The sequence below is a fragment of the Artemia franciscana genome, chromosome 6 (genome assembly GCF_032884065.1).
Source record: "Artemia franciscana chromosome 6, ASM3288406v1, whole genome shotgun sequence".
Taxonomy (NCBI): Eukaryota; Metazoa; Arthropoda; class Branchiopoda; order Anostraca; family Artemiidae; genus Artemia; species Artemia franciscana.
In genome coordinates this window covers 29,730,569-29,753,398 of record NC_088868.1, presented here as the reverse complement: position 1 = coordinate 29,753,398, position 22,830 = coordinate 29,730,569, and the positions used below count along the sequence as shown (strand labels likewise).

Here is a 22,830-nt window from a genome sequence, read left to right as displayed (position 1 = left end):
TTGGTCACCTAAATTTCAATTGAATGACCTGGTAATAGTATACTTACCTACTAATGCCCCATCTACCCTCATGAGACGTTTTGCCACTCCTTTTGATATTTCATGAGGCAGATCTCGAAAAGCTCAAGTACAGATTTGCATAGTTGAGGGATCTGTTGTCGATCAAAGTCACTAATCTCCTCCCGTCAAGTCCAGTCCTTTTAACTTCCCCTTCTAGCGAAACAGCGTTCATCGGTTGTTCGCTCAGCATAATTTTACCAGTGCAATTGTTGTCTTGTGACTTTGTTGAAGATCCTCTCGTTTCTGGTAACTTTACTCTTTCCGAACTTCCTTATTTGTAGCATGGCGGTCAGTGTACCTGACTGTGACCATTCGGTGTAGATGTTTCATCTCGAACGCAAGGAGGTCGTTCTCGGTATTGGCTTTTACTGAGGATGAGTATTCTATTAAAAAGTTGAATTATTAAAAAACGGCAGTAGTTTATTTTAGAGATTTGAAAGTTCTCTAAAACTGGCAAGGGTCAGGTGGTATTTGGTGTCAGTAGTGTAGTAATCGACATCCGTTAAGAGATGCCCAAGGTAGAAAGAACAATCACCTGTTGCCACCTGCTCGCAGTTAATTACTATATTGGGAGGAGTTTGCTGACGCCTAGAGTGATATCGTCATTTCTTTGGTTTCACTAATCTGTGCACCAAGTTGCTTCGTTGCTTGTAAAATTCAGGCAGTATGCGTTATTTGAAGTTCTTGGATATTGTTGATAGCTGAACAATGTCATCAGTATATAGATTTCAGTTTGTTTCGGCACCACATTCGGCCAATATCAGGGAGAGGACCGCACGCACAAATATATTGAACAACTGTTAAGAGAGAATATATCCCAGAAGCCACGGGGCATTTCCTGTCGACCATGTGGCTTAATTAACCCTCTGCTAAAGATCAACGAATCTATGAGGTTCAAAGTAACACTGTCTGATCCTGTAACACGCCTCCCTTTGGAGATTCTTTGGTCACTTAGGGAATTCACCATCTACGGTTGAAAAGGTGCTTTTTATTTCCGCATCATAGATGTCGTTCTCTTGTTTTCCTATGCTACAGATTTTGAAGGTTCTTTCTTGGTTGGTAACTGAGTCAATGTTATGAAGAGTCTTTTTCTATCACTTTCTTGGACTTGGTTTCACACTGGTGGTACTTCTCACTGGTATGTTTTTTTTTACCCATTGTTTGGGTTACGTAATCAAGCATGTTCAGTGCTCCCGAGTTTTTATTTTATTTTAATTTACTTTATTTGAAAACTCATATACAAAGGCATAAAAACGCGAAATATAGACAAAAACAAAAACTTCTGCAGTAACAAAACAGTGACAACATGTTTAAGAAGCGTAATACAGGAGAAAAGGAAAACCGGGAATTAATCAAACAAGAACTTTAAACTCTGAATTCTAAATTTGTTTCACTTAAAATTTTTCAACAATTTTCTCCAGCAAGTATTCGATTTGTTGAAGAAATTCTGTAACAATTTTAGCTAACAGTTCTTAGTTGGACGGTGGCAGCACTATTGTTGGGAAAATTGTTAGCAAACAGTTTACTGTTTGGACGGTGGAAAAACTCTTTATATTTATTAACCAATCTTGAGCTGTATGTCCATGGGGATATGTGGAACAAATATCTGCGAAATCTTTTAAGGCAGAATAGATTTTTGATTAATTAGTTATAGTGGATATCTTACAGAAAACCTCAGTATACAAGGTGTAAGGGGTTGCGTTAACGCTCTACGGACTGGCGAGGAATTAACAACGTGATGGCGCTACTTGGCAGCTTTCCTATAGTCACGGTAGGATATAATTTGCAGTCTCTGTGAACTAGGAGGTAGCACGCCCGGCCAAGTGGTTAATCTCTTATGGAACTGTGAGGGAGCGAATATGCTCAAGATGAAACATAGTTTCGTAGACAGGATGGTAATACAAGGACCTTTTTTTGAGTTGTTTAGGGAGTAGTTGCTTTTGGAATCTGGAATTTTTTTGTTTTAAAGATTTGTTTTTATCCCAGCTTGAATTTTGATATCTGGAACCTGTAGTCAGAGTCGAAGTTTGTACCAGGTAGAAAAATAGTGTCAGCTGCAGATGAATTCTGTAATCATATTATCCGAACGTAGTCAACCATGTTTTTGATACTCCACTGAGGGTTGCTCATCTGATTTTTTGACGGTAACTGTGAAATGAGTACATAATTTGCAGCTTTATTTTCAATAATTTTCAGTTATGTTAAAATAATTTTCAGCTTTCAAACGAAAAGAAACAGCTAACACTCCTAACCATATAAAATGATCGTTTTTGGCTATTGACTGACTGCAATAGCTAAATTTGCACTAGAATATTGTGGACTAGCCCGAAACATTCTCGAAACGTTATGACAAAGAAAAAGTTTAATGTTAACTTTTATTATATTTTAACGTTATTCTTTACATTAAAATTGACTTTTTTTTTGTTCAGTGTTCTTTTTAGTATCATATTCAGACATATCTTAAGTATGGTAAGGGGGCCAATTGGGGAAGTTGACCGTTAGCCCCCCTTACCTGGAATTAGAGAAAAAAAATGTATCCTCATTAACAAATAAAAAAAGAAGCGTCCCTGTCCTGATTTTGAAAATACCTTTATTTATATCTTCCTTTAACAATTTAAGAAATCCTTGCTTCTCCTCCTAAGTCTTCGTGAATTAGCACCACTAAACATGGGGTAATAGACACCCCTTCTTCTTAGTTCTCTGCTTTTTTGTACTATAGATCAAGTCTTTGTCACAGTACTTTATTTTTTTTCAACTACCGTTCATAAGTTGAAAATACCTCATTTTTTTCAAAAAGAAAGAAAACGATCTAAAATGGGGCTTTTAAAGGTCAAATGAAACTACTGAAGAAAGCACAGAAAGCGAATATTTCGAGAGAACAACCGCCTCTCTTCTTCAGCGCGAACAAAATAATAAGATCAAGGAAATAAACAAAAAACAAAAAAACAAGTGCGGAAAGTACAGCAATATCAATGAAAAAACCGCCTAAAAAATTAAATAAAATTCAATAAAAGAACAAAAATTAAAAGAATTAAAATCAAATACCTAACAAACAATAAAGTGAGTTATTCGCCAATATCCGTGATTTGCATAAAATTCATGCAAAATTGAGCTGCCATCGACGGATACGAACGAACAACCGAGAAATAAAAGAAAATTTTTTTCCATTCGCTCAAATAAACGAAGCAGCAATTGAATAAATTGGAGAACTAGGTCACCGATTTTAACCATTGAATTTCTTGCGGATACCCTTTGAGACTTAAGGGGTTGATGATGTATTTGATTATGGGATTGGGGAAGTGGTTCAACATTAATTTCAGGGATTACGGAAGTATCAGCTTTTGTTTTGAGAAAACCGAAATAAGACTAATTTATTCTTAAATCACCTGAATCTCTGTTCCAAGCTAGACCTAAATGTTGGTATTTATAAATTTCAACAGCTACTCTGTAGTACTGGACAATACCTTTGTCATTTGTATTTTCTCCGAATTAACCGTTCCTCCACTCCCCCCAGATGGTCGAATCGGGGAAGTGACTATTTCTAATTTAATCTGGCCCGGTCCCTGATACTGCCTGGCAACTTTCAGCGATCGCTATATTGATCACTTATCTAGTTTTGGATCTTCTTCATGTAGAAATTGGGGTGGTCCGGGATTCGAACCCGAGACATCTCGCACCTTTAGCGAGAATCATACCACGAAAAAAGCAAGCCACGCTTAAGAACAACAATCATTTGTTTTATTTATTTATTGTTTATTAATACATCAAAGGGTAAGCAATAATGTTTGTCGCTATTGGCAAATAAAATCCTTCTCAACTATTTCATTCGCCTGCTTCCGCCCCCCAGATGGCCGAATTGGGGAAGTGACTATTTTTAATTTAATCTGGTCTGGTCCCTGATACGCCTGCCAACTTTGATCGTCTTAGCTTATCTGAAAGTGCCCGAACTAGCAAAACCCGGACGGACAGACAGACAGACAGAAATTGCGATCGCTATAATTCACTTGGTAAACACCAAGTGTCATAAAAATTAAATATAAGCTTCTGCGATAAGCTGGGTGCTGTCATAACTAAACAGTTGTATTTTACGCTTAATGCAAATACATTTCTCTCGATAAAGGGAAGATAAATGGTGAAATTTCTCCTTTATTTTGCTCTTAAAGTTGTCTGGAGAAAAGGTTTGGTCTAAAACTATTGAAGATTTATGACCCCCGCTCTCCTCCTGAATCTAAAGATCCAATTATCTCCCTCTAATAGCTGATGAGCAACTATGTAACTCTGCATCACCCTTAGCATTAATATACTGTATGAACTACCAATCATTTTTGATGGACTTCATTGATTTTTTGAAGTGAATGTGCTACTCAGTGGCAGTATAGACTCTGAAACTGGGAGCTATATGGAGCTATATGAGTGGCCTTTTCAAGGAGGCACACTCGTGCCTCTATAAAGAGGCGACACACGACAATGTTAAGCGATCTTCGGTTCCAGTGGTCGCAGACGGATGGGGAGGGATGCATTTCGTAGCCCGAGCTCCAACTAAGAAACCTGCAAAATTTCATCCCCCTCCAACTTTTTCTTCATGGGGAAAATCTGGCCGAAAGTTTCGACCTGTCAACCCAAGCCCCCCTTTAACGTTGTCCGATCGGGCTGAAATTCACAAGTTAAGGTCCCCTAGGGCCCAGGAGCTTATCCGCGAAATTTCAGCTTGATCCGATAACTCCTTCCCTGTTTTCCAGAAACCACGCATAGCCACTTAAAATTCATTTACTTTTTTTTCCTAGACGCCTACAGGTCACATCCGACATCGGATCTGGGTGTACGAAGACTCATTCGATGCGGAATTCTCCGAGTAAGTGCCCATGAAAGTTTCGTAGGAAAATCTTAACCCCCCGAAAGTTTCGACCCTCCAACCCCCCCCCCCCCACCCCTTTTAACGTTGTCCGATCGGGCTGAAATTCACAAGTTAAGGTCCCCTACGGCCCAGGAGCTTATCCGCGAAGTTTCAGCTCGATCCGATAACTCCTTCCCTGTTTTCCAGAAACCACCCATTAGCTATTTAATTAACGGATTTCTCTCCATAAGAGCCCATGTTAATTTGAAATTTTTAAAAGCTATTGAGAAGTTATATTTACACACATGCAAGTTATTAGCTCAGTTGGTAGAGCGTGAGACTTTTAATCCTCGGGTCAAGGGTTCAAGTCCCTTACGGGCGGTTTTTTTTCACAACATCAAAAAAATTTTGATAACACCTGGACAGCTTATCATTTGAGAGATAACAGAATATTAGCTTCTTATGAGCAAAAGAAACATTTCGGTCATTCTATCTATTTTTTTTTCTATTTTATACAATGATTTAAAAGCGGGGGGGGGGGGTTCCTCTCCTAATTCCTGTACGAGGAGTACAGGAATTATTAAATTACATCCACCATGGATTGTAGAAAAACGTACAGAATTAATATGAAAAAAAATTAAACCTGTACAAAAGAGTCTTTAAAAGCGAGGGGTTTGCCTCTCCTAATAGTCTTCTTATAGTCCTAAAAAACGTACAGAAATAATATAAAAAAAACTTCGTTTTCTTAAAGAGTTAAAGAGGCTGCGTCCCAAAATCGAACCTTAAAACGTACAGGAATTAGAAGAGGCAGTTGGGGGGCTGCCGCCCCCCAAACCCCCAGCTTTTAAAGACTCTTTTGTACAGGTTTTTTTTTGTGGGGGGACTTCATTGTTACTAATTACTAGTTTCGGCGCAATGGTTCTCCTGTCCTCTTGTGTTTAACATTTTTCGAAGTTATTCCATTATTCATTCATTTCAATTTTTTGTTAATTAAAAGAGGGCCTTTCCGAAGCCAAGAGCGGGGGGTTAGCAAAAAAACAAAAAACCTGTACAAAAGAGTCTTTAAAAGCTGGGGGTTTGGGGGGCGGCAGCCCCCCAACTGCCTCTTCTAATTCCTGTACGTTTTAAGGTTCGATTTTGGGACGCAGCCTCTTTAACTCTTTAAGAAAACGAAGTTTTTTTATATTATAATGGTTATAAACCGGTTCATTTGCTCAGAATTTTTATCGATAGCATCTTGACGCTGTTCGTACCAACGTAGTTGTTTCGCTGTTTTGAATGGCAGAAAGAGGCACTTTGATCCGTGATCTGTTGTTATTTAAAAGGGCACTAGAATTTTGTCGAAACTATGACTGCCGTCTGGAAAGAATCACGCCGTAAAAAAATTAACGCGAATCGCCGTTGTTCTTGGAGAAAATGTTAAAATTCATCTTTTTGTAGATATACTTGAACCCTCTGCGCGAGGGGTCTCTGATCTCTCAAATTAGAGGCTATAATTATATCCACAGAGTTCCGGTTTCTGTTGACTCAGTTTATCCCTCATTATTGTGAACTGTTAAAAATTTTGAAATATTTAAAGTTTTTTTTATATGAGAGACTATGGTTTTCCACCTCCCTAGTTTTTTTGTTTTTTTTTTGTTGTTTTTTCCTCAGACGGCTTTCCTTGATATTGTCAACAGTTCCCTTTGGAAGTTGGAGACTTACTTTTATTAAAGGTGTTTATATCGCTCTGGCAATAAAGAATACTTTTATGAATCCATTGGGAGATGAAATCCATATAGAATTCTAATGATTGTCACTAGGGGAGTTTCCATTTTGATTGGGAGCTTTCGTAATCGTATAAATAGAGAAAATGACAAGCTTGTTTTCCTCTCTGGAAGCCGATCGTATTCTAACTCTTAAAACAACGTGCATGTTCTTTTTTTATAAAAATTCGACTGTTCTTTTTTCTCTTTTTTTGCACGATCTCGTTTGCTCTTAGCAATCATGCTTTTAAATAGTAAATAATGCGCCAAAAAAAGCCAAAAGAACTTTTTTTTCAAAAATGAATATGTCTTCATTTAAGGCGACGCGATACCTTAAAGGATCACCCTATTTAGCACATTATATATATATTTTTTTTTTTTGGGGGGGGGGTTATGTTGCCTAACTATTTAAAATAGATTGAGTGGTCTAGATATGACTTGTAAAGCTTGTACAAGGTATTTCGACAAACGATAGAAAACTATAAGCCTGTATCTGCTTTCTTTTAAAAATATTAAAAAACCATTTAACCCCTCTGGTTCTGTGTCCGAGATAGATATATTTAGTTTTTTTAAAGTTGAGGAAAGGGCAGTCCCCAAAAATGTTCTAGCATACCTGCTAGCATAAACACTAAAAATGAGTTTAAAACAATAGGTCGTTTGAGCAATGTGACAGCCTTAGAAGTTCCCTGTAGTGCTACCCGCTTTGATTAACAAGATTACCGGCACTATACACTTGAAATTACATTATCTTTTGAATCATTTATAGTCAAACCACAGATTCTCAATAGCTCTCAATGATGGCTAGTCCTCTGAGAGAATTTCCTTATGGGCCCTTTGTATTTGTGACGGTCAGTCGACGCTGAGGCTTGTAAATGATTTTAAGGTGCCATATCCACTTAAGGAATCCGTGATGTAATGTGTTATTAACAAAATAATTGCGCTTTTTATGGCACTTGATATCTACCAAGTGACATATAGCGATCGCAAATTCTGTCGGTCGGTCGGTCTGTGTGTCCCGGTTTTGCTAGTTTAGGCACTTTTTGCTAATTTAGGCATTTTTGTTTTTACCAACTCTACTTTTCAAAACAATAAAAAACTAGAACCACTTGGTCGATTTGATCACAGCTGAAAAAAAATCAACAAACAAACAAATAAACACGCACCCGTGATCGGTCTTTTGGCAAAAAATACAAAATTCCACATTTTTGTAGATAGGAGCTTGAAACTTCTACAGTATGGTTCTCTGATACGCTGAATGCGATGGCGTGATTTTCGTGTTATTATGTGACTTTTAGAGGGTACTTCACTCTATTTTCCAAAATAAGGAAAATTGTCTCAGGCCCGTAACTTTTGATGAGTAAGACTAAATTTGATGAGATTTTTATATTTAAAATTAGTATAAAAATTCGATTCTTTTGATCTATCTAGTAGTATCAAAATTCTGTTTTTTAGAGTTTCGTTTACTATTGAGCCGGGTCGCTCCTTACTGCAGTTCTTTACCACGATAATATTTGATTTTATTTGATTTGGTTTGATAATATTTGTTTATTATTCGCATGCATCAAAATAATAAACAGTGGAGTATAGCATAAAGAAAAAAAAAAGGAAAAAGTAGGAAAAGGTATAAACATGAAAAAAATCAACAACAATATACCAAATTCTGAATATCTTTCAAGAATCTGGTTGGCCAGTGGAAAAGGCCTCTTAGTGCTATATTTGTTCGTAGGATTACGCGCTCTTTTTTGTAAATCTAGACATAGAAGAACGGAACGACGAATTGGGTGAGAGATTAGAGGGAATATCTGGATCCGTGGGATCGTTTGTTTCGGCCCTTTTCTTGTTTTTCAAGTAAGGAAGCTGTCAGTAATATCTTTAAATATTTAAATAATTAGTAATCTGAATACCAAAATTAAATTTGATGATTAAAATAGCGAAAATTGAAAATGATAAATATTTGAAAATTTCAATTTTTTTTTTAATATTTAACTTTATTCCAGAGTCAAGTTAGATTTCTTTTAAAACGTGATTTAAAGAAGTTGCTGTTGGTAAGGATTCATGGGCTGAAAAAAAAACCTACAGACCAACAAAAACTCATGAACATGGAGATTCTTGAAAACATGATTTGGTAGTGAAAAAATAAAAAAAAATTCCAAAGTGTGATCACACAGAAACAGATGGAATACTAAAATAATCTCATAACTCAAAAGCTTTTCAGTTTTTTATTTTATTGGCTTAAACTTTAACACAGGAATAACAATCAGGCTGGTATAACCTTATGCATGGTCGGTGGTGACTGTTGGCTAGTTAACTCAATAATACTTACAATCGAATTACCATTTAGCAGGCCATAATGCTCAATTCAATCAATGTACAAAAAGGGTTTATTCGTAAAAAGCCGATACAGAAAGAACTAGTCAGTCATAACTCTTGTCAGCTTCAAAATATATGGTTTTTGGTGTTTACCCCCCCCCCTCCTGGCGATTTAATATATTCTCTAAGGCCAACCTGACTTTCATACATAATGATGATAGAAGGTAATAAGCTTACCTAAGCTATGGATGTCAGGTGATTGATTTTTCTTCTAACGATAATTTCGACAGGACCTGTGCCTGTCATCATCAGGTCATCATGTCGAAATTATCGTTAGAAGAAAAATCAATCACCTGACATCCATAGCTTAGGTAAGCTTATTACCTTCTATCATCATTACTCCTGGCGATTAACCCCGCCCCATGGGAAATAAGGCTTTCCAAATTTTAGAAATTTTATTTCAGTTTTGTTTTTCAATTTCCGCAGGGGGAAGGAATTTTGGTGCTTGTGTATTATGCGCCACTCACTCAAGTTTACACTGTGTAAAACTCGAGAACAAACCGGTTTCTTCGTTAGTTTCTGTCAGCTTAGCGCGAGACAAGGCAAAGACAAGTGACATAATATATGGGAAATCTATAATTTGGGCTATATATTTACACATAAGGAGAGGGGATAAAGTTTTTGGACAGTTTGAAGTCAAAAACAATTCTTACTTCATAATATGTAGAACAATTGTGCCTATTACATTTTCCATGCAGATACGCTGTACTTTTGCCCCACTCCCCCTAATGTGCAAATCTATTGCCCAAATTTGTTTCTAAATAACAAAGAAACTGGTTTGTTCTCGAGTTTTATACGGCGTAAACTTGATTGGGTGGTACATAATACACAAGTATCAAAATTCCTTCTCCCTGTGGAAATTAAATACAAAACTCAAATGAAATTTCTAAAATTTGTAAAGCCTTATTTTCCACGGTGGGTATTTTCCACATGGCTATTTTCTGGGGGGTGGAGGTATTATTAGTCAAATCTAATTTTGCCTCCCTATCTCCTTTGTACAAGATTTATGTATATCATTTCTTGTTTAATAAAGTCAAGTCAAAGTCATTGTATATGGGCCTTAAGTGACTATAATTTAAAACGTACTGTACAGTAAAACGATGATCGTTAACACAAACTGTACAAAATTAAACAAGAAATTATTTCACAAAATAAATTAAACAAAGGAATATATCGTGTTGTGCTAATTAAAATATCGTTGTTCACATTATGCAGGATAGCAAATATATAGCTCTGCATGGAAAATTTTTGTTTAAAAATGTAAAGGAGACAAACTGCAAATTAAAGTGACTGCAGGATAACTGCATGTTCCTAAAAATATAATTCATTCGTATATCTTGAGCTAGAAAGAGTGAAACATTATATCCAACCTTCATCACTTTCTGAATTATGTTTGGGGAAAGATGTAATACGAGATGTATCGAACTAGTACAACGATGTACACCCTCACAAAAATATCTTTTGTATACTCATTATAAAAATGTTCAATGCAATATCTTCTATATATATAAAAATAAGTTGTCTGTCTGTGGATGGATGGGTCAGGTGACGTCACCTGAAAAAACTGGATCAGGTGACGTCAAAACTGAAAAAACTAAAAAAGGCAAAAACTACAAAAAAACTAAAAACTAATAAAAAAAATAAAAAAGCTAAAAAACTAAAAAAACTAAAAAAAGGCAAAAACTACAAAAAAAACTAAAAACTAATAAAAAAGCTAAAAAACTAAAAAAACTAAAAAAAGGCAAAAACTACAAAAAAAACTAAAAACTAATAAAAAAAATAAAAAAGCTAAAAAACTAAAAAAACTAAAAAAAATAAAAAAAAGATAAAAAACTAAAAAAAACTAAAAAAAAACTAAAAACTAAAAAAAAAGGAAAAAACTGAAAAATAAGCTAAAATAAAGGTAAAAACCAATAAAAAACTAAAAAAAAAACTGAAAAAACTAAAAAAAGGCAAAAACTACAAAAAAAAACTAAAAACTAATAAAAAAAGTAAAAAAGCTAAAAAACTAAAAAAAACTAAAAAAACTAAAAAAAGGTAAAAAACTAAAAAAAATAAAAAATAAAAAAAAACTAAAAAAAAGGAAAAAACTGAAAAATAAGCTAAAATAAAGGTAAAAACCAATAAAAAACTAAAAAGAAAAAAAGGAAAAAACTAAAAAAAAATTTTCATCTAAAAAACTAAAAAAAAACTAAAAAAGGTAAAAACTAAAAGAACTAAAAAAGAAAAAAATAAATGACGAAACTCAAAGAGAAAGCGACCAGGACAAAAGGAATGTTCGATTAGCAATCAACAAAGCACCGGGACACAGGGAGTATAAATGACGACCAGGGCATAAGTAAAAAAAAACAAACTATCTATATATATAAAAATAAGTTGTCTGTGGATCTGTGGATCGTGGATCAGGTGACGTCACCTGAAAAAACTGGATCAGGTGACGTCAAAACTGAAAAAACTAAAAAAAAGGCAAAAACTACAAAAAAAACTAAAAACTAATAAAAAAAAATACACCGGGATACAAATGACGACCGGGACACAGGGAATATAAATGACGACCGGGACACAGGGACACAACTACAACGGGGACACCGGGGGAAACAGGGGGATATAAATGACGACCGGGACAAAAAAACTAAAAAGAAAAAAAAAAGAAAAACTAATAAAAAAACTAAAAAATCTAAAAATCTAAATAAGCTAAAAAAGAAAAAAAAGGAAAAAAATAAAGGAGAAAAACAAAACTAAAAAACGAATGTATATACAGACCGGGACACCGGGATACAAATGACGACCGGGACACAGGGAATATAAATGACGACCGGGACACAGGGACACAACTACAACGGGGACACCGGGGGAAACAGGGGGATGTAAATGACGACCGGGACACCGGGACAGGGAATGGTCGATTAGCAATCACCATCAACAAAGCTCAAGGGCAATCATTAGAATCATGAGGTATAGATCTGAATACAGATTGTTTTCCCATGGACCATTATATGTTGCATGTTCAAGAGTCGGTAAACCTGACAATCTATTTATATGCAAAGACAATGGGACAGCAAAGAATGTTGTATAAGTTTTACGTAGTTAAAACCATATATATATATATATATATATATATATATATATATATATATATATATATATATATATATATATATATATATATATATATATATATATATATATATATATATATATATATACATATATATATATATATCTATAGACAATGGGACAGCAAAGAATGTTGTATAAGTTTTACGTAGTTAAAACCATATATATATATATATATATATATATATATATATATATATATATATATCTATATTCACAGGTGGGACATAGGGACACAACTACAATGGCGCGTAACTATTATGGCGCGTAACGACTTACGCGCGCGGGGGGGCTTGGGGGGGGCGCGAAGCGCCCCCACCAACTACGTGTTGGGGTGGCGCGAAGCGCCACCCCAACAGCTAGTATATATATATATATATATATATATATATATATATATATATATATATATATATATGCAATATATATATATATATATATATATATATATATATATATAATATATATATATATATATATATATATATATATATATATATATATATCTATATATATAAAAATAAGTTGTCTGTCTGTCTGTGGATGGATCAGGTGACGTCACCTGAAAAAACTGGATCAGGTGACAAAACTGAAAACTGAAAAAACTAAAAAAAGGCAAAAACTACAAGAAAAACTAAAAACTAATAAAAAAAATAAAAAAGCTAAAAAACTAAAAAAAACTAAAAAAAGGCAAAAACTACAAAAAAAACTAAAACTAATAAAAAAGCTAAAAAACAAAAAAAACTAAAAAAAGGCGAAAACTACAAAAAAAAACTAAAAACTAATAAAAAAAATAAAAAAGCTAAAAAACTAAAAAAACTAAAAAAACTAAAAAAAGGTAAAAAACTAAAAAAACTAAAAACTAAAAAAAAATAAAAAAAAGGAAAAAACTGAAAAATAAGCTAAAATAAAGGTAAAAACCAATAAAAAACTAAAAAAAAAACTGAAAAAACTAAAAAAAGGCAAAAACTACAAAAAAAACTAAAAACTAATAAAAAAAGTAAAAAAGCTAAAAAACTAAAAAAACTAAAAAAAGGTAAAAAACTAAAAAAAAATAAAAAATAAAAAAAAAATAAAAAAAAGGAAAAAACTGAAAAATAAGCTAAAATAAAGGTAAAAACCAATAAAAAACTAAAAAGAAAAAAAGGAAAAAACTAAAAAAAAATTTTATCTAAAAAACTAAAAAAAGCTAAAAAAGGTAAAAACTAAAAGAACTAAAAAAGAAAAAAATAAATGACGACACTCAAAGAGAAAGCGACCAGGACAAAAGGAATGTTCGATTAGCAATCAACAAAGCACCGGGACACAGGGAGTATAAATGACGACCAGGACATAAGTAAAAAAAAAAACTAACAAAACTAAAAAGAAGGTAAAAACTACAAAAAAACTAAAAAGAAAAAAACTAAAAAAAGGCAAAAACTACAAAAAAAAAAAACTAAAAAAACTAAAAAAGGTAAAAACTAAAAGAACTAAAAAAGAAAAAAATAAATGACGACACTCAAAGAGAAAGCGACCAGGACAAAAGGAATGTTCGATTAGCAATCAACAAAGCACCGGGACGCAGGGAGTATAAATGACGACCAGGACATAAGTAAAAAAAACAACTAACAAAACTAAAAAGAAGGTAAAAACTACAAAAAAACTAAAAAGAAAAAAAAACTAAAAACTAATAAAAAAACTAAAAAATCTAAAAATCTAAATAAACTAAAAAAGAAAAAAAAAGGAAAAAAATAAAGGAGAAAAACAAAACTAAAAAACGAATGTATATACAGACCGGGACACCGGGATACAAATGACGACCGGGACACAGGGAATATAAATGACGACCGGGACACAGGGACACAACTACAACGGGGACACCGGGGGAAACAGGGGGATATAAATGACGACCGGGACACCGGGACAGGGAATGGTCGATTAGCAATCACCATCAACAAAGCTCAAGGGCAATCATTAGAATCATGAGGTATAGATCTGAATACAGATTGTTTTCCCATGGACCATTATATGTTGCATGTTCAAGAGTCGGTAAACCTGACAATCTATTTATATGCAAAGACAATGGGACAGCAAAGAATGTTGTATATTCGCAAGTTTTACGTAGTTAAAACCATATATATATATATATATATATATATATATATATATATATATATATATATATATATATATATATATATATATATATATATATATATATATATATATATATATATATATATATATATATATATATATATATATATATATATATATATATATATATATATATATATCTATATTCACAGGTGGGACATAGGGACACAACTACAATGGCGCGTAACTATTATGGCGCGTAACGACTTACGCGCGCGGGGGGGCTTGGGGGGGGCGCGAAGCGCCCCCACCAACTAGGTGTTGGGGTGGCGCGAAGCGCCACCCCAACAGCTAGTATATATATATATATATATTCGGTTTTGAAATCAATTGAACAAAACTAACAAACAGTCTTCCCTTTAATGATTATTTTAAAGTTTTACATGAATAGTACCCTATAGGTTTCTTTGGAAGTTGGAAATCTTTATTCATTAAATGTCTCATTCTGCTTGGATATTAGGGATCTTTTTTATGACGTCCACAGGGAAAAGAAATCCCGATAGAATCCTAGAAATTGTTTCCAGGAGAGTTTCTATTTATTTTTATGATTTTTCTTATTCCTGTAAATGAATATAGTTGTAAGAGCCACGCTTTTTGCTTCTTCTTTTTTCAAGAGGATATGTTCTATTTTTAAGTTTCGTATGTTGTTTTTCTGTAGTCTTTGGGTCTTAATTTTTCAATGTAAGACAACTATTTTGATATCCATAACTGAAATGTAGTTGTGTCCACCTACGAATTACATTTTTAAAATAGTTTTTGGATTTCTCTTTTTTCGTTGAAAACGTTCGAAAATTGGTAAATGTACCTGTTATTAAGGATGTCATCATTCTCTAAAAAAAATGGTCAAGATCGTCGCTGGTTCGGTCAAATTGAATAATTTGGTCAAAGTAATAAAAGACTTGAAAACCTAATTAGATAAAGCTAAGATAGATTGTCTCTGTGAGAGGCAAACCTGGCATAAATTTTGGGAGTTCTTTAAAATGATAATGGGAGTTCTTTTAAATTGATTAATTTAATTAATATTATAATTTTGGCTCGGTGAATGTTATGATTTGAAACTAATGGGTCTAGGGCCGTTCAGGAGGGATGTGTAATCTGTCATGGGTGACGTATTGGGGGGGGGGGGCTTCGGATGTGGGCTCCCGTGGCTGGGATTCGTGGGGCTTTTTGATTTATGTTTGAGTCGGGAGGAGGCGCCGTAATTGATTTTGCCCTGGGTACCACCAACTCTAGGAACGGTCCTGAATGGATCCAACCATATAAGTGTCTTGTCCTCTCGTTGCCAGTTACAGCTGTAAGACTATCGCAAAATATACCTTAAGAGACTTGTATTTGTTGAGTTTGGCATATTGAATTGGTATCCACTTGGAGAGAGGGTTCAGACAGGCTCCTTGTTATTATCACCCAGAAATTTTCCATTTTTATTAAAATTGACAGGAACATTGTTTTCGTCAACATCTGATTATCTTCAATCCAGTAAGAGGCGTACGCTTAATTTCCAGATCCCTCCCATGTTTGGTCACCTTGTGTCTTAGCACAGTGAGTTCCTCATTTTTTTTTAGCAAACTTAGCAAAAGTGCAATCCTCATTTTTGTAGTGCAGGCCAGCGTTGCCAATACGGTACAATTGCACCGTTTTGGTACAATCTAGAGGTCCTTCACAATGCGGTACATTTGGATATTTCATGGTTCAATCCAGAATTTATGGTATTTTTTTTTCTGTGTTTGTGGGGTCAAGTTCCAAATTTTTGAAACTTCTCTCGTCATCTCTTAGGGATTTAAGTACAAGAAAAGGTATTTTCGTCAACGTATCATAAAAAGAAACCACTGCGAATTTCAAACTAATCATCACACGAGAAACAGTGCTCAAAACTGATTTCTGGGAAAGGTTGAAGATATTAGTGAATAAAAGCTACTTGCCTTTCAACTATTGTAGACTTTTTTCTGTGAAATGAAAACTGACGTAAGACGCTGTAATTATGCTCCAAAAAATCTTTTGGGTACAATTTGGTCAGAAAACCCGTACAATTTACCTCATAGTGTTGACAACGCTGGTTATATCAATCTTTTGGAAAGTAAACATTTTTGGTGAAGCCAGCAATTCCATTAAAACAAAAACAAAAAAAAAAACAATATATTTTATCACGCCACTATGCAGACTCCCTTAGGGTATTATGGTGTTTGTGTTCTCCCGATAGATCCAGTTCATGCTTTATAGTATCTTAAGCTAAGAAAATTTGCTTCATATTTCTTGGTACTTTCTTACAAGGGTATTTTCCTGTCAATTTGAGAAAGTTTTTATTAGTGACCTTCTTTCGCTTCTTTAACAGACACGGGAATGGACAAATATATTTAGACTGGTTTATCAATGCCTGTTCTTGACTATTAAATTGTGCGATTATAGCTTCAGACCTATATAGTTTTTTTTTTGATGTATTGGGTTAAAACCAAAGCAGGTAGTTTGTGTGAGGTATGTCCTCAGTCGGAGTTTGGGTCCCCCCAAATCTCATGCTTCAGAATTTTGTCGTGTTTTCTATAATGTTCATAAAGTTTCATTGTTTCAAATATATGTTGAATATGAGAAGTGATAGTATAGATCGAAGCCCCCCTTCCACTCATATCGTGGCTGTCACCCTTAAAGGCCGTATCTGACATTTTTATACTTACATTTATACTGGCATTATACATTTATACATTTATACTTACATTTACACTTATACTTACATTTGTACATTTTATACTGACATTTTTATAATGAGGAAATCGCCAAAAAACCGTTGTCCAAGTCGTTCTCAAAGAGAGGATGTGCTGGGCAATGTATGTTCGATTACACTTTGATTTTCTTCTTCTATATCATGCCTGGGTTATATTACAGTCACACTTGTAGATAAAATAAAAATTAAACCCTACAGGACCAATTATACATACCGTTTATAATTTCTCGAGTTTCAGGTATACTTTCAACTTTCAGGCATAAAGTTTTAGATTGACCAATCGGAGTTAAGAGTTAAGGCATAATCTCTTATGACTGGAAAAGATGGAAGCTGGAAACGGTAGTTTTTGTGTCTGTATAAGGAATCTGATGAAAGATAAGAAGACATAGCAGTATTAGATAATAATTGGAAACAATTTTGGTACAAGTTTTAAATAACGATTTTGCTATTTTAATTTTTCGTCTCTGAAAAACAAGTTTGATTATAAAATCAAGAAAACCCCCATCTCATTCGTAAACATGGCTTAGTTGTCGACAGGTGTAACTGACTTGGCTTGGGTATTACCCAAATGGTCGTACCTTTGACGACAGCTTAGTAAACGGGTTTTGGCTATTTTCATAGAAGTGTAAAAATGTAATTATACACGCCTGTCTAACTAAAGGCCCATTCTCTTTGAGATCTTGCTAATGCAAACATTTAGCTAACGCTGATTTAAGCTAATCTAGATTCTTTGTAGAGTTTTTCAGGAAAAATCTGATTAAACTAATCTGAAAAACTAATAGCTAAATAGTTGTATTAGTAAAATCTCATTATTAAATGGCCATAAGACATTCAATATCTAGGATATAATTTATGTACTTTTGGATATAAATTATTCATTGAAAATCAGTTGTCAGTTTACTCTTATCTTAAATAAATGCCATTGGCTTATTCTCAATGTTGAGGTCCATTAGCCTATAAGGTTTTCTATCGTAATTATGTGTGCTGTTTTGCTGTTTTTGTAAAAAATATATATATATATATATATATATATATATATATATATATATATATATATATATATATATATATATATTATAAACATAATCTAGATATCATACTTAGATTGTTATGTTAGGTTACTCAGATTGTTAGGATAGACTATTTTCAAGAAGTATTCAGATGGTAGATTTAAGCTTTCTTTGTTATACCATTATTTTGCTATGCAATTGATCCAAAAACAAGTTTGACCTTAGACTTTTCTGTGTTTATCTCAACAGCAAACGGTAAGAATGATAAGTAGAAAAGAACGATATTAACGTTTGGCTGTGGAAGATATATTTCTGACTTCTTAATATAACGACCCAAGTCAGATTTATTATTTCTGAAAGAAAATTTAAAGATGTGCATGGGATAATGATTTTTGTGAAGAAAAAGATGGGTCATTATCAGGGCCGGATTTAAAGCTTTAACTTTTAGGTCTAAGCGTTCTTGCCGCTCCGTTTTTACAAGATTTTTGGGAAAATCCCCGAAAATTTAGGGATAGTGGGAACACTGAACAGAATACAACTGATGAGCCAACAGTAATGAAAGAGGGGTGATATCAAATTCACAACTGCCGTTCTTGAGAGACATCTGACTGTTTATAAGTGGCCACGAAATTTCTGTGTTGTTCTAGAATCATTTTTTGTGAACAGACAGCGCGGCGGCGGAGTGCATCTGGCACTTTGACGATAAATCACATCAGTACAGTTTTTGTTTAGAAGAAAATGTCAGTGATAATTTATTGTGCCCCTAGACCTGGGCCTGTTGGTTCTATTCGTAAATCCAGATCTGATCAATATTATGAGCTCTTTTTAAGTTTTATATCTTGGAAAAAGGTGAAAAGAAATCAGTGGAGGCCACCCTCTGATAAACACAAAGGCTATATTGATCTTTTTTTTATTAACGAGTTAGAAATAGCCAGGACTGCTGGTAATAGGGCAATCAAAGTTCTAAAAACCAGTGTTGGGGCTCATTTTTGTATGGAGCGATATTCCCAATCCCTGATGTTCATTTTGCTTTTATATGAAGTTTGGAAATGAAACTGCTCAAATATCACTTTCCCGAGTTAAAAGATATGGCTCATACGGATAATTTTGAAATCTAATTTGGATTCATTTCTTTATAAACAAAAAAAGAAATGCAACTGATTTTATACTGTGTCATATCCCATGCCAAAATAATGTTACAAACTCGAAAAAACTTGTTTTTGTGTCAACAGAACTTTAATTCCTTATTTATTTCAGTATATTTAATTTTTTTCCTCTCTTTCAGAAAAAGATCTACATTGCAATATGCCTAGCTATTTGTGTGGTTATTTTAATTATTGTCTTGGCCAGTACCTTGACATAGTGAATGTCCTCGAACTTCTTTCTCAGTGGATTTCTTGCAGATGACTGCCATCTCTGTTTTTTTGTTTTTTTGGTGAAGTATCTTCATTACCTACTATGTGAAGAATTTATCTTAAGAAGTGAATATAAGTATGTGTAGTCTAATATGTTTTGATTCAAGAAAATGAAGAAGCTGCTTATTTTCCCCTTTTGAGTTTGCTTTCTTTTTTCTCTTTTTGAGCAAAAGTGCGTTGACAAGCACCCTTTTTAATTTTGGAGTCTTACATAAAAGTCGCCCATAATGTTAAACTGAAAGAAAATAGGCCTGTTGGTGTGAAAGAAAATAATCTTTTCAAAAACGAATATATTCAACAATCTTAAATATTTAGCGAAATTTTGTTATTTCTATAGGAACTGAATATTCCCAAAAAATTAATTGTTTAGATATTAATTTTGTGAGCTTAATTTGTAATAGTTTTTGTTGTTGTAAAATATGCGTTAGCACTTACAATATCAAATTCTACTATAAATCGAACTTATCACATATTTACATAACATATACGAATTTACACGACAAACACTAACCTGGAAAGGAAAAATACTGTATCAAACAAAACGTGCAAAAATATTGTTGCCAACAGCAGCAGAATAACGGACTCTTCAGATCCGGTGTTCTTTTTTAGACACTCTTTATATGAAAGGAATTTCAAATAGAAATATGTTCAACGCACAACTGCACTGAGTGAGGGGGGGTGATGTAGAAAGGAATAATTCTCTCTTGAAGCGTCTGTGGGTACCCGTCCAAAAAAAAAAATCCAAAAACGGTGACCTGAAAATTCACTCTTTGTAAATGCAATGAAAATTTTCTTGTTGTGAAAATTTTTTAGCCTATTGTTTACATGGTACAATTTGAATCGGAGAACTAGTAAAATTTATTTTGAAGCGTTGGCAGTGCTGGCAGACGGCAAACGAAACGGAGGCAGTATTGAAATATTGAGACGCTATCCAATACTGTTTACTGCTTATATAAAAAGGCCAGACGCACCTTCAAAAGAAAAACAACAGTAAAATGGCAAATTGCTTGAAACAGACGATACAGGTATATAGCTAAGCATGCTCATGCTCCATCCTATCTATTCAAAGTGTCCGTCTTTACTGCCCCAAGAAGTTCTGAATTCCCATTGAATCTTTTATGACCTCCTCCTACCCCATTCATGGATGACCTTGGCCCTAGTTGGTGGGCCAGAAAGGACGATCTTTGGCAAGCTGTCATCCTTCATTCTTAGAACGCGTTCTAGCCATCTTAAGCTTTCTATTTTTATAGCCTTAGAAAGCTGGATTGAATTCTAAAGTCTTTCTAATCTTCGGTAATATAAGTCGGTAGCCTTAGGAACAAGTCAAAACTCTATTGAAGTGTGGTGGGAGGAGACGTTCGGGTGAGAGGAGACTCCTTGATTGCAGACGATTTGTGATAGAGACTCTTTTCAATCAAGAGTCTGGCTGTGCTAAATTAATTTTTTAGTCCTAGTACCCTACCCTTTTCTTAGCAGTTTTACAGACTACGCTTTTACTATTATTCCGATTATTATTTTTTTTTACCCATTATCAAATATAAAAAATATTATAAAAGTAAAAAAAAAACGAAATAAGAAAGGGACAGAAAACGCAAAAAAAAGCTCGACTACACGACCAAAACTGTAGCATCAATAAACATGGCAGAAATTAGAAATGGCAATTTAAGCTATTGTAGTAGATAGTAAAGATTGGCTATAGGCAAATGTCTTTGTAAATGCCATTTCAAGGAAACAATATGGGATTTAAAAATTATGCTTAAAAATTATATGGGATTCAGAACAATCTTCTTTTTTTTCCTGCTAAGTAACAAGCAGTAAAATAACATAATGATTTTGTTGATTTAATTATTAAACTGAACACAGGGAGTTATTGTTTTTAGCGTGTATTTCGATTGAGTATTGGTGTATTATTTACCCACTGTAACAAAAATGTCTGATTTGTTTTTATTGCAACAGCTAACAAAATACATTCATATTTGTTTTAGTTCATTGTTGTCAGCTTAGCCGAGGAGTAATCACACTTCTATGCGAAAAATGTTCTTACATTTGTTGCTAGTTCGACAAACCCAGAGATCAAAATAAAGAATTCTATTTAGTCAATAGAGTTTGGACGCCTATATCTTAGCAGTCTTATAATAATTGAAGCTTAAAACGACCAGAAAGTACTGTCAAGGAATAAATGAAATCCAAAACGAATGTAAATTAAAATAAATAATACGGTGAAACATAAAGAAAACCGATAGTGATATTGATGAATAAATAAATTATAAAATGAGCAAAATTAAACTGAATTCTCGAGTCGAACTTAAAACGAACAAAATTCCTACAAGTAGGAGTTTGGTTACTCAGAAAGCAATATGTAACGGTACCAATTACAAAATATGGAAAGCGTGTTGAATGACGAATTGAAACGATACAACCTTACCGTCGCTAGATAGAAGACCAGAGGTTTTATCCAAAACGTAGTCAAAAGTGCAAAGAGTAAATTTTCAAGTCGCCGTTTTTCAGTTCTCCCTGGACGGGTACCCACAAACGCTTCAAGGGAGAATTATTCCTTTCTACCCCACCCCCCTTCCTCAGTGCAGTTGTGTGCTGAATATATTTATTTTTGAAACGATCGTTTCCTTTCATATAAAGAGTGCCTAAAAAAGAACGCCGGATATGAAAAGCCTGTTATATTTATTTGTCGCTGTTGGCAACAATGTTTTTGCATGTTTTGTTTGATACCGTATTTTTGCTTTCCAGGCTAGTGTTTGTGGTGTAGATTCGTAAATGTTGTGTAAATATGTAATAAGTTCGATTTATAATAGAAGTTGATATTTGGGGCTTTTTTATGCCTAACTCTAAAATAAGAAAGGTATGTGCTAACTCAATTTTGCAACAACAAAAAAAAATCTTCCAACTTAAGCTCAGAAAATAAATATCAAAACAGTTACTTTTTTGGGAATTTTCAACTTCTGTAAAAAGAACAAAATTCCGCTAAATATTCGAGATTGATGAATATATTCGTTTTTGGAACGATTATTTCTTTCACATCAATTTTTTTTTCAATTTGACAGTTTAGGTGACTTTTATATCAGACTCCCAAATTAAAAAGAGTACTTGTCAACGTAAAAAAAATCTGCTGTGAATGAAGAAAAAGATGCTCTTGTGATGGAGTTGAATGGGACAAACTGATTGCATATCTAACTCGCTGTCTTTCCAGCTTCTTTCTTTTTGAGTCTTAGAAATATAGCAAAGTTTTCTGGTGTAATATAAATGTAACAATAATTGCTTCATTTTCCCAAATTTGTGTAACTGATTATTTTGTGATGAATGTTCTATTATTTTATTTTTTTAACAGTGCCATATCTAAATGCTCAAATCAATATCAAAATTAGTAAACTCTTATTTCTTAAACAATTTACATTTGATCTTGTATTACACCAGG

The 22,830-nt window shown here is 33.7% G+C and overlaps 1 protein-coding gene across 5 annotated transcripts in view; it reads left to right on the top strand.

Annotated features, from left to right (window-relative positions):
* Positions 1-22,830, top strand: part of LOC136028291 (syntaxin-1A-like) — a 133,939-nt gene that overhangs the window by 72,898 nt on the left and 38,211 nt on the right. For 2 of the 5 annotated variants that reach the window (XR_010617802.1, XR_010617801.1), the window contains one exon: positions 19,271-19,476. The exons of 1 other annotated variant lie outside the window; for it this stretch is intronic. Coding sequence is in view for 1 of the 4 variants with exons in the window: in XM_065706043.1 (XP_065562115.1) it covers positions 19,271-19,348 (78 nt within the window). In the remaining 3 variants the exon portion in view is untranslated. Of the gene's footprint in view, positions 1-19,270; positions 22,803-22,830 lie in introns of those variants that run through there. 2 more of the 5 variants (XM_065706043.1, XM_065706041.1) reach the window with 1 other exon arrangement.